The sequence below is a fragment of the Apteryx rowi genome, unplaced genomic scaffold (assembly GCF_003343035.1).
Source record: "Apteryx rowi isolate R43461 unplaced genomic scaffold, aptRow1 scaffold_78, whole genome shotgun sequence".
Taxonomy (NCBI): domain Eukaryota; kingdom Metazoa; phylum Chordata; class Aves; order Apterygiformes; family Apterygidae; genus Apteryx; species Apteryx rowi.
In genome coordinates this window covers 253,175-270,013 of record NW_020451071.1, presented here as the reverse complement: position 1 = coordinate 270,013, position 16,839 = coordinate 253,175, and the positions used below count along the sequence as shown (strand labels likewise).

Genomic DNA, 16,839 nt, shown 5'->3' with positions numbered 1-16,839 from the left:
AGGTGCTTGATTCAGTAAGTCTCTAATTTCCTTTTGAAAAGTAGGGTTGTTTTTTTTGTGTKTGTGTTTAATGCCAATCACCTTTCTTGTCCTAGTGCGAGGTGATTGTTTATGTGAGGATTGAACTTTTGTGAAAGGATGACTTATATATGTAGAGTTCTTGTAACATGTAGTGCTTGGTGTGGTTTTGTTGCCATGGTGTGTAACACAGTTAAGCAAGATGAGTTCCAGTAAGAATATTCAACAGGACTAGTATGTCCCTTCTAAATGGGAGAAATAAAATAAGAGTTTGGTATCTGTTGCACATTGAACGGTTGACCTTGTTCTTAAGAATGGTAAGTATAGCATTCTAAATACCTGTAATGCTGATAATTAAGCATCATGTTGCTAACTTTTAACATGTGAACTTACATCTTAGGTGTCATTATGGTTGGCAAGGACAGTTCTGTGATGAGTGTGTCCGCTACCCAGGCTGTGCTCATGGGAGCTGTAATGAACCATGGCAGTGTAATTGCGAAACCAACTGGGGTGGCCTGCTCTGTAACAAAGGTACTTAACATTAATTTACAGGAAAAATGAATAAAGTCGCATGATTAACTGATAATTCATTAACCATTTTTTCCTGCTAGTGTGCAATTACTTGAGTATCTCTGTCCCTAATTCTCTTATGGCAGCTGGTGCTTAAACATCGTAAGTATAAGAAGTTTAAGACGAGGCTTGGAATGATCCTGACCCTTCTAACTCAAGCAGTTGTCTCTTGTTCATTCTTGCCTGTTCTGTGGACGATAACAAGAGGGCAAGCTAGCTAACGGAATATGGGGATGTTATGGGTGAATGATGTTAAAGGCAGAAGAGCATTTGTATGTCTGACTAAGAATTGAAGTGATAACACTGAGATTTTTTTCCCTGTCAATTGACATTTCTTTTCTCTGCCCAGATCTGAATTACTGTGGGAATCACCATCCCTGCCTAAATGGAGGAACCTGTATGAATACTGAACCAGATGAATATCGCTGTGCTTGCCCTGATGGCTATTCTGGAAAGAACTGTGAAATTGGTACTTCTGGATGTTGCATGTATCTTGTGAAATGGGAAACTATTTCAGGCTGGGCTTTGCTCTAGACTGGTGRCTTTTTTTATATGCTTGTTGTTGCACTTTTGTGGAGTGGAGAGGATTGTTTTCTTCTTTCCTAAAGCTCTCTTGGCTTCTGAGAATTGAGATGTCAAAAATGATGGCATGCAATGTATCCATTCTCTTCACAAATTGATCTTTATTTTTGTGTGTGAGTGGAGCTATGCCAGCTCTGTTTCCTGCTTCTCCTGTTTGCTATCTTAAGTTGTCTAGTCAAAAAGCCGCTGATGACAACAGAAATGCTACCACTGTCTCCCTTGTATTTAAATTGGGCCAGGAATGTTTTTCCTTCAGTTTCTTCAGTTCTCTAACCCAAACGTGCAATTGAGATAGTCTCCTGGAAATGGGACACAGCTGCACCTTTCTGTGATACCTTTCTGACTGCTACCTGTTTCCTTATCTTCTGCTGACTTGCATGTAAACGTGCACTTGTAGCATCCTCTTATATTAGCTGAAGACTAAGGAAGGTAATTGTAATAGACCCTACAGGCATTTTCGCCTAATTTTTAGCTGCATATGTGTTAACTTTTCCTTTTTGATTTACAAACTTCATTTTAAAGTCAGCTTTTAATATGGGACTTGTGATACATTTGAATTAATGATGCAAATGTTAACAGTCATGGAAATGTGCTCAAGCTCTCTTATAGAGTCACCTTGAGCATAGTTTAAACAGTCAACTGAAAATGTGGCCTCTCTGCTTGTGTTGCCAAAATGGAGGAAAGCATTTAAACTATACTTCTGTTGAAGTATGCCTTCCTGACTACAGTCTAACAGATGTGTGTCTATCCAACACAGCAGCATGGGAGAACTGCTTCCTGTCTCACCATTATAAAAATAGTGTATGGCTTTTTTAATGTATACCTATGTAGTTGTGTTATATATAAGATCCAAGTCTTTATGTAATTGAGATTATTTTTGTATTTGAAGACTTTTCTTGACCCTTCTGCCCCTAATTAGAGATAAAGGGGCAAGTGTATAATAATCCATCTTTTCCATTTCCTTTAGAAAAGGATGTGATGTTTGGAGGGGAATGGAAACTTTGAATGTCCTTGTTCACCTTAGGATATCTTTCAGTTTTTTTTTTGTTTTTTTTTCCCCACCCATAGTATTCAGCTGGGTATTCTGCAATCTTGCTCCTTGTTACTTTTTTTTTTAAATGTAGTATTTCCAGTCTTACTCTGAATTTTACTTAATAATCATAAGTGTGGATGGAAGACCCCCTTTTTTTTTCTTCTACTTATCTGTTTGGGCTCTAAGTTCACTAAACTGCATTATCTGTAGAGCATTTCACGTTTGTCAGGGTGTAGATCTTATTTGAACTTCTATAAAGTGCTGTATGATATTGATGATACTATCAAAGTTTGAATTCTGCTTCAGTTGGTATAATATGCTGCAAACTTCTGGCTAAAATGGATGAAACATTGTCCTAGCTTGCCCATAAAGTTGTGAGGAAACAACTTGTCTCTCTAGATGAGGAGGCGGGGATAAAGTGAGCCACACATTTGACAAGTTCTATTATGAATGTTAGCCAAAGATTGCTTTATGATCAGTTTTCATCACTATTATCTAACATTCAAGACAATGTAAATTCAATTTACAGGCTAGATAACATCCCTGAAAGAAAGGTTCCAAAATAAAAATTCTAGCAACAATTGAAGTTTTACATAGTAAAACTTAAAGCCTCGAACTTCTGCAGGTCTTACAGCCCTACATGGAGTGTCCCTGGGCAGTATAGCTTATAAAATGCAAGCAACTCTATTTGCTGTTTCCAAGGAACAGTATTAGAATTCAGCTAAACAGACCTTTGTTACTTAAATTGATACTGCTATTCAAGACCTTTCGTACGGCAAATCTCTTTCCTCTGGCTGAAGAGAGGAGGAGGAGGGGAAGAAGAGAGAGGCAGGGGGGAAAAAGTGCTGGCATCCGAACTTCTGTGCAGGCACCTCTTCACTCCTCATGCTTGTGGTCACTTTTTATCAGAACTCATTTCCTTACCATGTAAGTTCCCCTTATTTGATGTTGGAAGAATATTTACCAAGAATTTCTTTCYCTCTTTTCTTTCTCCAGCGGAGCACGCTTGTGTATCTAATCCCTGTGCTAATGGTGGAATTTGTCATGAAATTTCATCAGGCTTCAAGTGTCATTGCCCACCAGGGTGGAGTGGACCAACATGTGCAATTGGTGGGTATGCATTGACTGATGACTCTGACCACTTGGGTTGGGAGGGCTGATACAGCTTGCTTTTAATCATGCTCTGTGGTTATGGAATTGCTAATCTTCTGCACTATCTGGATTTTAACAGTTGTGTTGGGAGACTGAAAAGATTAATGGTACTGTGCGGCCTGTGGTATTAAAAGCAGCATCTATTTGATGCGGTTTAGATCTAAAGGTTAGCAAAAGCCTAATTAGATCATGTTACCTACTTCAAGCTTTTGTTAGACCTATATAAAGAAATATTCCCTATGTTGCCAAAGCTTATAGTACAATTTTTAACTACTTAGCTGGACTAAAGCAAAGTACATTGTGGATTCATTTTAAGAAATGTAAACATGAAAGGTTCTCTGCTTCTCAAAGTAGTTGAAGAGTATTTTTCAGTTATATGTTTAAAGTCTCTGGTTAGGAAGACAGGAGAACRGTCCAAACTTCTGTATGGATGGATATAATATTTCAACTGCTAGTAGGTACCTGGGTTGGGTTTGCATCTTGTCTGTGATTTAGAACAGAGGACTCTTATTCTTTTTTCCACAGCAACTATCTCCAGAAAATTATTGCTTAAAGTTATTTGCATTATCATCTAGGAACATGGCTTTCAATGAATGTGTTAATTGTTGGAAGATTTATTGAATCTTCTTGCTTATTTGCAAATAGAAAATTGCAAAATTTTTCTTTCTCCCTAATTATATTTTAAAGATGTGAGAAGAGTCTAAAAATTAGGTCAGAAATTTTATTCTGTTAATAAGCTTATTAGAACCTCCCCCTCCATCTCAAAATGACTTAAGCCAAATTTTGGACCATGTTATGGAAGGCACATTCTGACTTCACAGATATTGATGAATGCGCATCTAACCCTTGTGCTCGAGGAGGGACCTGTATTGACGGTATTAATGCATTTGAGTGTATATGTCCACAGCAGTGGATTGGAGCAACATGTCAGCTTGGTAAGTAATTGCTTTCTGTAGTTTGAAAACCATTGGAGACTTATTCCAAAGTAATGAGTAATTCTACTTAGTGTATCTCGGTCATGACAGTTATTGAAGTAAACATCTAAGGTGTGTGTTGCTATTGGTGTCTTACGTCGTCTTTAATAGAGCTTAAAAACTGAAGTGTATCTGTAACCATAAAAGTGCYGACTTAAGCTTATTTATAATAGTTCTTCTAGAGTGCTTGATAACTTTTTCTATTCCAACATACAGCATTGGTGATGGTAGCTCCTACTTAATGGTGGCAGTACAGTAACTGACTTTATACTTGGAATAACCATCAGCTTATGGAAGCAAGGGAGGGATTTGTCCTGACTAACATTACCTTTTGGGTTTTGGCAAAGGGGAAAAGTAAGATAACATGCATGTGCAGCTAATAGACAACTGTGCATTGAAAACCAATGGTATGTAAGGGTTTTAGTGGCCTACCAAAACATAATATGAGCTTCTGATGCTTGGATTGCATGGAAACTTTGCGTGGTGCTGGGGTAATCTGTTTCTGGGTTTGTTCTTTATTCTCTTCTTTCTTTTATCTTCTTTCACAGATGCTAATGAGTGTGAGGGGAAACCCTGTGTTAATGCTTACTCTTGCAAAAATCTCATTGGTGGATATTACTGTGACTGCATTCCAGGATGGACAGGAGTAAATTGTCATATCAGTTAGTATTTCTTTAGTATGTATGCTAATCATAGGATATGTTTTTTTTCTTTAAAAAAAAAAAAACAAGTATGATGAATGATAATATAGATTCTTGCACAAGGAAAAAATACTTACTGTCAGGATTTTCTTAACTTTCAGCAAAGTAAATATAAAATACTGTGTGAAGATTTATTTAGAGGTGCAATTGGTGTTAAAATGGACTTACTCTGGTAACTTTTGTAATTCTTTCCCTGGAGCAGAACTACTCATCCCAGACTCTATCTTTTTACCTAAAACATTAGATGTGAAAGTAGCTGATACTATTTGATGTAACTTCTATTCCACTGAGTTCCAAATTCTTTAAAATGAGAATTGCTTAAGAAATCAAATTTCCTTGTTTTCCACTGAACTTTCTATAAAAATCCTTTCTGAAAATCATTTGTTCTGCCTTTTATTCTGCAGGCATTAATCTTTTGCTATAAATTCTAATGCCTTCTGTATTTTATCCATAGATATTAATGACTGTCATGGACAATGTCAGCATGGAGGGACTTGTAAGGTAACTCTTTTCAATTATATTTTGTGTGGAAGTTAAACTTTGCAACCTCATTTAACCAACCTGTAATTGCAAATTATAGAATTCATAACTAGTCAGAACAAAGTAAAATATGTTAAGTCTAGTGCTGCACTTCTAGGCTCTTGCTACCTTTCTTAAAAATAACTTTATGTAGTGCTACTGCTGTTCATTCATAAATGCAGAACATGGAAATACTTCAAATTCTTGTGTACATGTTTTATATAATAAACATGTCTTCCCACTTTTGCTTTTTCTTTCCCTCCTGTGCAGGATGAAGTGAATGGTTACCATTGCTTATGCCCTCGTGGTTTCACAGGAAAAAACTGTGAGAGGGAAACAAAYGAGTGTGAAAGCAATCCATGCCAAAATGGAGGACGTTGCAAAGACCTGGTGAATGGATTCACTTGCCTCTGTTCACAGGGCTTCTCAGGAGTCTTCTGTGAGGTGAGGGCAGTGGTGTGACATTACTACAATAGCTTTCATGGATGGAGTTCTGGAAAGAAACATGTCTCTGGTTTAAATTAGAGTAACCCAAAGCTAAAGCTGGCTACCATAGCTGTTACTTGACACTCTGAATAAGCAAATTTGTTATACAGTGGTGTCATAGCACCTGTAACATTTAAAGCTGCAGCCTAATGTACTGTAAATTATTGTGCATAGGTGTTGGATCTCCTAAATGTTTTAAAGCTGCAAGTATCTCTTAAGCTTGAAACATTTTCCTTTGAAATTTTTAGGACCTGTGTCCTTTTGTTACACCAAAATGTGTTAGGCCTTCATCCTACTAACTCTGAAGTATATAATTGAATTAACTTTCAAGTAATAGCACTGCTCTTGGTAGGAACATCCACATAATTAAAGACAGGTGGATGTGTAAGTATTGACTCTCAGAACTTTCAATTTGAGATCACCGCAGAAGYGTGTAGTGTTGTTACTTAACTAAGAATTCGGATCTGAAATACTGAAGTGCTGGTGATAATTTGTATTTAAAATACTTCAAGGTAATGAAGATCTGCCCCTATCTAAGGAGGACATTAGACTTTTCTATTCAGTGTAAGATGATATTGCCTTAAATACGCAGTTTGCAGCTYTTATTTTTGTGACAGCCAAATTCACCTAAGTGTTATAACTAGCAAGACAACATCATCTGGGAACATTGAATTAGAATTTTGTGTTGGATTTCCTCCAGAATTTTTCGTGGCGTAATTCAGTTGTAAAGCATCTGTATTGTTAAAGAAACAATGATCTACTTTTATTTAAAACTAAAAAAGTTTGCAGATAATGACCAGTTAATAAGCTGGTACAGTAGCTCATAGATCATATGCCATTTCTACATAAGGATCATAGCTTGAAAGCTTTACTCCTGTCTGGAACCTACCATACTGTATAATTAAAGTTTTAGCTAATCTGTTTGAAAGAGGAGGAGGGGGGAAGGAGGAGTTGGCTGCTTGCCTTTTGTATTGCAGGAAATATCTACCATTGATTCCAGATGCTAAAATACCAGCTACTGGACTTGCACTGGGAAGGGAAAATTTACACTAATGGAAGGAAACAAATGGAGACATCTGATAGAGGAGATCTGAGAATCTTTTTCAGACTTTAATTATTTTTTGTAATCTACTTTAAATGTTCCGTATGACAGAGCAATATAGTTTGCAGAAAATCTCTCTGCAGGTGGAATTGTACATGCTGCACTGAATTCAGACAAAAGTTTATTTGTGTGCCTTCTGTTTTGGTTAGTTTTTAATTTTTTTATCCTTTTTATCTATAGAGCTATTAAACATCCTCATCAAATTCACTGTTGGACTTTATTTTATAATACTCTGTAAGGTTGAGAAGGTCCTCCTTCCTCACAAGGAGGATAGTGGAAAAGATTCACTTAGCAGGCTGGGAGGGAAACAGTCCTTAAGAATAATAATTTGTAGAAAAGGTACTGTGATGTAATAAATATAACTTTTGAGGCTGCTTTGAGGATTTTGAAGCTGATTTAGGGCATCACCAGTCAGTGATCTTCTATGGCTTAGATTTCTATGTCAGTTTAAGACATAGAAGAAGCTGCATTGCTTTCTTGCAAGGATGTGTCTGTATTAAAGGTTGTATTATGAAAACTAGGTTTAAGTTTTGCTTTTGAATTGGAGGGCAAGAAGTGTTCAAATGACATCTGTATTGGGGGGTGGGGGTGTGTGCGTAAGTGTAAACTGGCATACCAGTGGTACTGGTAAGGGTTAAGGCCCTGACCTATTTGGTCTAACCAGACCTGCTTTGAGCAGGAAGTGGGACTAGCTGACTTCTGGAGGTCCCTTCCAAATTGTGTGGTTCTGTGATAAATCCTGTGTGTTTGTTAGGATGGGAGGAGAAATAAATTGCCCTAGAGAATAGCTTTTTAAGGTTGTATGTACGTCAGAATCTTGCAGGTGTGACATTGGCAAGTGCACCAGTAACTAACTCACCTCATAGCACTTTGTATGTAGGTGTGAAGGAAAGAGGAATGATCCCAAATAGTCACAGTACAGTATCTTCTCATGTTTTTTGAAAAGTTATTGCAAATGTGCTTATTCAGCCTTCTGCAAAAAAGGGATATCTCTATAATGGTATCAGAAATGCTTTGTATTAGGATTGACTAAAGTAGCTTGATGTTTATATCTGCATTGCAAAATGGAATGCAATACAGACAATTCATAAAAGTACTTTAAACTTGGGTTTCCTTGTAAATTAGTTTCATCTTTGTCTATGGCAACATAGATAAAGCTGATTACTCCTGGGAAATCAAGCAGCTGCTGCTAACTGTGGTCTTTCTTACAGATGGATATTGATTTCTGTGAACCTAACCCTTGCCAGAATGGGGCTAAATGCTATGATCTGGGAGGAGATTATTACTGTGCCTGCCCTGATGACTATGATGGAAAGAATTGTTCGCATCTCAAGGACCACTGCAAGAACAATTCTTGTAAAGGTACCTGCTCTTGTCCACAAAGTTGTCTTAATRTATTGGCGGTACCTTAAAAATGAGAGCACAATAGTATATTTGGTAATAGCATAATGTAGAAACACTTTATTTGCTTAAACCTTGTGAAGTAGCGTGGGGCAGTGGGAAAATATGCTTGTAATACTCCTTATTTATAAAGGGGGAGACGGTGAATTATAGTTAATATAAAAACTTTCAGGTTGTAAGCAGTCTTAATCTTTGTGTAACTTCTTTTAAAACTGTAAACTGATTGGTGATGCAGATCGTTAGTACAATTGATGGTATACTTCTCATTCTTAGTAATAGACAGCTGTACAATAGAAGTCTTCACTAATGCTACCCAAGGAGGAATCCGTTTCATTTCATCTAACGTTTGTGGGCCTCATGGACGGTGTATTAGTCAACCAGGAGGGAATTTTACCTGTGCCTGTGAAAGAGGTTTTACTGGAATATACTGTCATGAAAGTAAGTGGGAATTTCTTTCAAATGATTTTGCTAATCTAAGCCTTCCTTAAGAAACTTTGTTTTGAAATGTTAAAACATAAAATATGACATTAGGATTTTAATGAAGGTGCATAGAGCACTGTTTGCAGCATAATGGTTCAAGTCCAGTTTCTTCTGGTAACAGTTGTGTCTTTGTAGTAGTTCGCTTTTCTCTGTGAAAGACTTCAGTCCAAACTTAAGTGGAAATGTGTCTTATACCCACCACCTCTGTGGGCAGTCTTCTCACAAGAAGCCATGGATTCCTCCAACATGAGAATGGTAAACAAGGGACAGACATGTTGACAGCACAACTTAGGAGCATATGCATTGCTGCTTCAGGTGTTTTTTGAACATTGGCTATTTTTCTCAGACAAACTTAATGTTCTGGTTTGTTTTGATATGTGAGAGAATACATCTAGAACCCTTACCAATGTTGAAAACRGATGTTATGAGCTGTTCTTATGTATGTGCAAGTGGAGTATAGCTTTATGGTGTTGGTCCTAGAGACTTAAATCTAAAACACTCATATGCATGGATGAAGACAGCCTCGAGCAATTGTATTGACTTTTTTATTGTTGTAGATATCAATGATTGTCTTGGGAAGCCTTGCAAGAATGGTGGAACATGCATTGATGAGGTTGATTCATTTAGGTGTTTCTGCTCAAGTGGCTGGGAAGGAGAGTTGTGTGATACAAGTGAGTACTGCTAAGCATTTCCATGCTGAATGTTACAGCTTTGCAGCAGCAGTTGACGATGGTTGATACAAGGTTAATAATGGCGTAGAGTTTCTCTGTTCCATAGGAACCTTTTATCCAGTGTTGTGTGCCAAGTATTTTCAAGGGTTTTGGACAGCAGCTCCAAAGGGTTCAATTACTTTAAAAGGAGGAAAACCTGATTGTTTGCAATAGTACAGGATATTTCTCGGGGGAAGAAAACTTTCTCCTGAGGAGAGGTGAAAGTGACAGATTCTGTTAGAAAGATTCGTTATACTCCTTTTATCACTATAAGCGTAGGTACCTTTTAGCACTTAATGTACATAAAAGCTTGTCCCTTGCCTGGTCCAGTAATACCAATACCAGTAGCTGCTTTTTTTTTTGCCAGTGTGTGTGGTGGGTTGTTTTTTCTTTTTCTTTCTTCTTTTTTTTTTTCTTAAAACTAGTTCAAGCTATAATGTGCTTCCACCTTATCAAAGAAATTATAAATCTAATGTCTAATTCAATGGTAAAAAACTGCAAGTTTGAAGTTTTATTTAATAAATATCRTGGGGACTTAGAGCAGCTTGTATTCTGGGTTCAGTGGGAGCAGGCTTTTACTCTTGCTACCCTGGCTTGAGACTTTTTAGGCCTTGGTTAAGACAAAGTAGTGTGCTAGGCCAGTTTACAGTCAGGTTACCTCAAAGGGAACTGTAGTTAATGCTTTACTAAATGTGACTTTCTACTCTGAATGAAGCTGCTTCTAAACCATGAGGGCAAGGTCTTACTGAGATTTATTACAGGATTTATACCAAATGAGATGTGAAATAAAGGCTAAGAAACCTTTGGTAGGCTTCACTGTCAAAAGAGGTTTCTGTGTGGTCTGGATGAAGTTTAGTCTGAAATACTTACGTTCTGTCTATTAAAACTTCTGTCATAAGTGAAAAGAATTTTCTGCCTCTGTTCTAAAATTCATGTGTATAYATAGGTAAAGCTATCTAAAGGCGTTAATTCTTTGTATTTTGAGACATAAAGCAGGAAAGGGAACCTTAACTATCTCATGCGGATATCCTAGATTGAGGGTCCTTTCAAGGACATTGTGGGTCCTACTTCAAAGCAAATACTAAAAAGCTTTCTCTGAAGTTCCTAATGTAGTTCTTTATTAGGAAAGATTAAACTACTTTGGCTCACTTAAGTACTTATACTGCTAATTTCTGAATGATATTTTTCTCTTAAGCTATTAGAAAAGCTTTCATAATTCCCCCTGTTCAAAAATCAGTTTTTCTTTTTCATTGCTTGTATGAAGGTAGTAACCTCTTAACAATTTGGAACTCACTCTTTCTAAACACAATGCAATTTTTCTTTCCTCTTTAGTATAAAGAAATATTTTATACTCTTTCATGGTCTTGGCAAGGCTAGATCATTTAATCAAATAATCCTTTTTCTAGATTTCAATGACTGTTCTCCTAACCCATGTCACAATGGTGGCCGATGCATTGATTTGGTGAATGACTTCTATTGTGAGTGTAAGAATGACTGGAAAGGCAAAACTTGCCATTCACGTAAGTGTTCTTTTACTTTGATCTTTAGTTTACCCAAGGATTTGTTTTCTTTCTCCTCATGAGACGGGAGTTCCTGAAATTTAAAATTAAACAATTGCAGTGAAAAAATAGGCATACTTTCATTACCTCTGTGAGTTTCCCAGCAACAAAATTAAACATTTTAAAATAAATATTCTTGGACAAATTAGAGTGGGATAATGTCTTAAGAGATGCTCTTAACTTCAGCTGTTTTGGTTTGTTTACAGTAACAGAGCACATGGAACTGTGTTTCTAGTGCTGTTGCATTTAAGTATAAAGTCTTCTTTCAGTTAAAAGTAATTTTGTGACAAAGTATTTTTATTCTTTATTCTTACTTTTTATTTTATTCTTTTATTTCTATTGGTCCAGACTTGCTGTATTTTAATTATTACTGTATTGTGATGTGTAGGTGAATACCAGTGTGATGCAAATACTTGCAGCAATGGTGGAACTTGCTATGATGATGGAGATACATTCCGCTGTTCGTGTCTTCCAGAATGGATAGGAAGTACTTGCAACATTGGTAAGCTTCTGAGTTGCCCACAGAAAAAAACAGGACCAAGCAGAGAAGAGTTAAGATAATACTTAACCATTTGGTTGATGGGCAAGCCTGTCTCCTCTGGCTAGTTCAAAGCCATTCCCGTTGGCTGGTGACTGAAGTTTTGAGTATGTTCTTCCACTGTCTAGAAAAATGTCTGAGTAATCAGCCACCAACAGCATTCATATCCTGGGCAGGTGGTTTGTCACCTAAGACTAGACAGTGATTCTTAGAAAGCTGTTCTCCTTAGGCTGCTTACATAGTCTTTTCTATAGCTCCTCTGAAGGCTGGTTTGGAATGCTTACGCTCCTGCACTGACTTGTGTACTAGTCTGTAGACACCCTGTATGAAGGTTTTCAGGGAAGTTAGTCCTCAGCTTTGCTTTAAAGGTCATAATATGAGTAATTTTGTGACCAAGGGAGCAATATGTGCAGACATACCCAGGAAAAATGAAATGAAGAGGAAGAAGTTGTTCTTTCTAAGCGATTGCATGCTACTGTAGGGAACTACTCTTGATATTCTGGAGATTGAATGAATTGAAGACTTCAATCTCCGTGATACATTTTTTATGAATATTAAACTTACATTAGGACCAAGAAGTTGGATGAAGGTAACTCAGTATAGGTTTTCTACTTGTTAGATATAATTACAGCTTTTAATTAAAATCTGCGTTTTTAAATGCCAGCATCTTATTGTGCGATGTGCCTCATGACCTGTGTGACTTGCAACCAGAGTAGGAAATGAGAAATACTTGAAGGATGTTTATACAGATGGGGGGAAAATGGGTAATGATTGAACCATGAAGGCTTATTTAAAAAAAGTGTGGGGGAGAAGATGATAGTGAAGGTAGGAATAGGAAAGAGATTATCGTACATAAGATTCTTTTAGAATCTTTCAACTTTCCTGTAAATCATAAGGTGCTGAATAAAACTGTTCAGGATAGCAATATTGGCCTATCCAGATGAAACTGGAAATCTTTTTGTTTTCTTTGTTTTAAAACAAAGCTAAAAACAGCAGCTGTATTCCAAACCCTTGCATGAATGGTGGAACATGTGTTGGCAGTGGAGATTCCTTTTCTTGTATCTGCAAAGAAGGATGGGAAGGACGCACATGCACACAGAGTAAGCCTTTTCTCCTTTCTTCCCCTGCATTCCCCTGGGATATTAGGAGTGTCTGGCTCAGAGCAGTTAACTGAAACAAAGCAAGTTTATAGAGTTCACGTGCCAAAAATATCTGAATCAGGGTGGGAAGTAGGTAAAGAAGATGACGCTTGTCTAATGAATGAAGAAATTGTGTGTCTGTCTCTCTTTTTTCTTTTCTTTTCTTTTTTTTTTGCCCAGTCACTGCCAAAATAAGCCTTCAGCTTCCTATAGAAAAACAATCTTTGGGAATGCATTTTTGTGAGGATTGTTTTGCTCGGCATATTAATTTTGGTAATGAAAAGTATGTGGAAAGGAAGGCAGTAGTTTGTATTCTGTCAYTTACAGCTGTTTTCTCTGAGGATAGCAGTTAACTACTTTGACATACCATCACAATGAATTGATTAGGTGGAGTAAAGCCTGCATTTGTGTTTTTTTTTTCCAAGGAATAACATGTAGAAAATCTACATCTTAGCTCCATTTTTACTTTAAATCTACTCTGAAATTACTCTTGTATTGTTGTATGCCGTAACTAGCTTTTAAAGCCTTTTAAAACTGACTATATTAGTGTAAATGCTAACAAATAATTCAGATGTTTTTATAATGGGAAAGATTTGCTTAAGAAATCTGGCTGTGTAGCCGTTCACATACATGTGAAATACCAAAGAGATGGTGATCCTTTAAAAAGCTTTTAGAGCCTGGTTGAATTGGCCACCAGCAATGCTGCTGATATCTTGTTTTATTTCTCTGTTGTGTTGCCATCATGCCACATTTCAGTCTGTSTTGTTGATATCTCAAAACATACAGAAGCTGTTAAAATAAAATTCTGCRTTTGTCACTTTGTTCATAACATTTAAGGTATCTCTGTGGTCTGTTAAGTCTAACTGAATTTTTGCTGCAAGTGTATGTGGGGGCAAAAGAACAGTCTATTTTGTATTAATGTTCTTTGCTTTCATTTATAATGTGAGAGATGGGTTTGACATGATATACAGTAGAAAACAAATATGCCAAACAAGTTGCAGTAGTTTGTATTCTTCCTCTTTTTACAGATACCAATGACTGCAATCCTCATCCGTGGTAAGTATGAGAACCTCAGTTCTCTAACTATTGTGAAAACAAAAATGAGCATAGTAAAAGCAATTTCCATTACAAATTAGAACTGATTCTACCCTGGAAGCAACTGAAGCCAGCCTTTGTAAAAATAACTTTAAACAGTTGTTTTAGTTTTTAGGTATGCCTTATTTGTTCTTTGACAGCGAAGAAGATCACAAAACACAGTCCTGAGTTGATGAATACATGTACAGATAAAGTATTATTTTAGAGTGTAGTTGTAATGCCAGAACTGTCTGCTGAATTATTATAGTATGCAATTAAACTCAGGATAACATTTCAAATACCTACAACTGAGTTTTAGAATGAAAAATGTGAGAAATAATTGAAAACTTACTTTACAATAGATAAATTTAGATGAATATGAAAACACTCAGATCAAATACTCTAAGTAAATATGTTTTAAAATAAATTTTTTGAAAGATGCAATAAATACTATGTTAAATAAAAGTTTATATTTATGACTGAAGAGGAAAAATACTGATATATGAATTAAGTAAACATCTGCCTTAWCTTTCCCTGTTGCTGACTTCTGATGCAATAACCTGTACCTCATGATTTCAAAAAAATTTGCAAAACCTCATCTTTTCTTTGTATATGCTGCACAGTGCTGCTTTATTTCCCCGAGTTCTGTTAACATACTTCCCACCCTCCCCACACACACGCATTTTTGTAGGATGTTGCTGTTTTAACAGGTGATTTACTAAGCAATATTATTTATCTAACAGTATGCTTTCCCTGTTGGTAGGAATAGATCATCCCTCTAAACAGCAGCAGAAGGTTTAATTAACAAAGCTTTAATTAGGGAGATCAATGAAACAATGCAGATGGCTTATTAAGTAGACTTGTATTATGAATTATCAGGGACTTTTTAATTCTGTATTGTTGAATAGTGAGAAAGTACCCTGAATAGGGACAATAGAAATTTGCATTTGAACAGGCTGTGTGAGAGACCTATGGTTTTTGCTCATCTTTAGACTTGTGAATCTACCCTGAGAAAGCTTGTTGTAATGATAGGTTTATTATTTTTACAGTTACAATGGAGGCATCTGTGTTGATGGTGTGAATTGGTTTCGATGTGAATGTGCGCCTGGGTTTGCTGGTCCTGACTGCAGAATTAGTAAGTACCTGTATGGGTAAAGAACTAAAAGGCTGTACCATTCTGACGCRAAAATCACAAAGAACACCCTTTGACCCTTTATGCATTAGGTCAGCTGAATTCCAAATAATGAAGCAGAATCCAACTGAATATTCAGGCGCTGATTCTCACCTTGTAAATAATGGGACCTTTGTTTGTTCCTTTCTTCATTTCATTAAATGCAACCAGAATGATTTGGCTTAAATTGTACTCAAAGTCTCAGTTGCTGGATTTTGTCAGACACTTCTGAAGGTTCTGGGCTACTAGCTTCATAACAGCTCATTATGTTTTAGGTATTTTCTCGGTAAGCAACTTTTTGTGTGTTAAAGATGACTTGTTTTGTTAGACTTTTTTCGTAACATTAGAAATAGAAATCCACTGAGACATTAATGAAAACGAACATGAGGAGTGTAGTGCTGGCATGTTATTTAGTGGCTCACCACGTTTTGCAAGTCTTTCAAAGCTATAAAACCAACCTATTTRCACTTCAAGTAGCTTGAAAGACAGAGAAACTGAAAAGAAGGAAAAGGACCATAAGATTGCATTTGAATGTTGTGGAGAAGTTTGGGTGGTTTATATTGGGTGGTGGGTTTGGGGTTTTGTTCTGTTTGGAGGGGATTCCCCCTCCCTCCCYCTGTTTACAATGGAACATTACCCTATATGTTTGAATATGATGTACTCCATTTTTACACAGCTTGTCTACTTCTTTGGTAGATCAGACTGAGATTTTGTGGCCTCAAGGCTGTTGGGCCTGGTCCTTCAACTCCAGCAATAGTGTAGTGCTTTTAGGTTGAGATTCCATGCTCATTCTGACAGACAGTAAATGAGCTGACACATCTAGTCAGATGTTGTCCATAGTACTTACAGCAGTAGCTTTGGTTTAGTCATCTCTGGGTGTTGAACCAGGGATTGCAGATAATAATGTATGTTAAACCAACATAGCTTGAAGAGAGGAGGAAGGAGTGATTAAACCCTGTAGTAGCTTAGATACTTCTCTGTTTGCTTAAAACTTCATCTGAAAGTGATTTTGAAGGACGATAGAACAGAACCAAAAGCTCTTCCACAACCATTTGGTTTCCATTGGCTACTCAGATAATGATCACACTATTACTACTTGCATGTTTATTTTCAAAAAAACAAAAAAAAAACAACTGTGCAACACAGAAGATGAGCTGATTTTGTGTATCAGCCAAGAATCTGCATTTAAAGGCCTTTCTGAAGGCCTGAGGTGGGTGTTGGTTTTCAGTGCAGGGGAACCTTTTAAAAGATGTTTTGGGAGAGGACAGTTATGGTTGAAAAGGAAACAGTGCCTGTGGCTCACAGCTTGGCAGGCTGGTTTCTGTTGCATGTATTGGTAGACTGTTACATATATTAGCGTTGACCACTTCCCCAAGATAACAAGTAATGCTTCACTATGCATCTGGACTAGATGATCATCATAGACTAGATGATCTCCAGAGGTCCCTTCCAACCTCAGCCATTCTGTAATCTCAATGCACATTGCTTTCTTGCCTTTTTTGGTCAATTTCTCTGGCTAAGCTTCTGAACTTTTTCTTAAGGTTGATTTTTAAGAGGCTTTTGTGCTAAGTCCGTATGTACTAAATGAAATCTACTCACTATTTGAAACTCATTAAGAGAAGTTGCATCA

General features: G+C 36.8%; 1 protein-coding gene across 1 annotated transcript in view; it reads left to right on the top strand.

Moving 5' to 3' along the window:
* JAG2 (jagged 2) overlaps nucleotides 1-16,839 on the top strand; it is an 84,604-nt gene that overhangs the window by 59,302 nt on the left and 8,463 nt on the right. Inside the window, exons 7-21 of the mRNA XM_026088637.1 lie at nucleotides 419-549; nucleotides 938-1,057; nucleotides 3,200-3,313; nucleotides 4,177-4,290; nucleotides 4,878-4,991; nucleotides 5,485-5,531; nucleotides 5,820-5,993; nucleotides 8,349-8,499; nucleotides 8,812-8,976; nucleotides 9,576-9,689; nucleotides 11,135-11,248; nucleotides 11,676-11,789; nucleotides 12,809-12,925; nucleotides 13,993-14,020; nucleotides 15,088-15,173. Of these exons, the coding sequence (XP_025944422.1) occupies nucleotides 419-549; nucleotides 938-1,057; nucleotides 3,200-3,313; nucleotides 4,177-4,290; nucleotides 4,878-4,991; nucleotides 5,485-5,531; nucleotides 5,820-5,993; nucleotides 8,349-8,499; nucleotides 8,812-8,976; nucleotides 9,576-9,689; nucleotides 11,135-11,248; nucleotides 11,676-11,789; nucleotides 12,809-12,925; nucleotides 13,993-14,020; nucleotides 15,088-15,173 (1,703 nt within the window). The remainder of the gene's footprint in view (nucleotides 1-418; nucleotides 550-937; nucleotides 1,058-3,199; nucleotides 3,314-4,176; nucleotides 4,291-4,877; nucleotides 4,992-5,484; nucleotides 5,532-5,819; nucleotides 5,994-8,348; nucleotides 8,500-8,811; nucleotides 8,977-9,575; nucleotides 9,690-11,134; nucleotides 11,249-11,675; nucleotides 11,790-12,808; nucleotides 12,926-13,992; nucleotides 14,021-15,087; nucleotides 15,174-16,839) is intronic.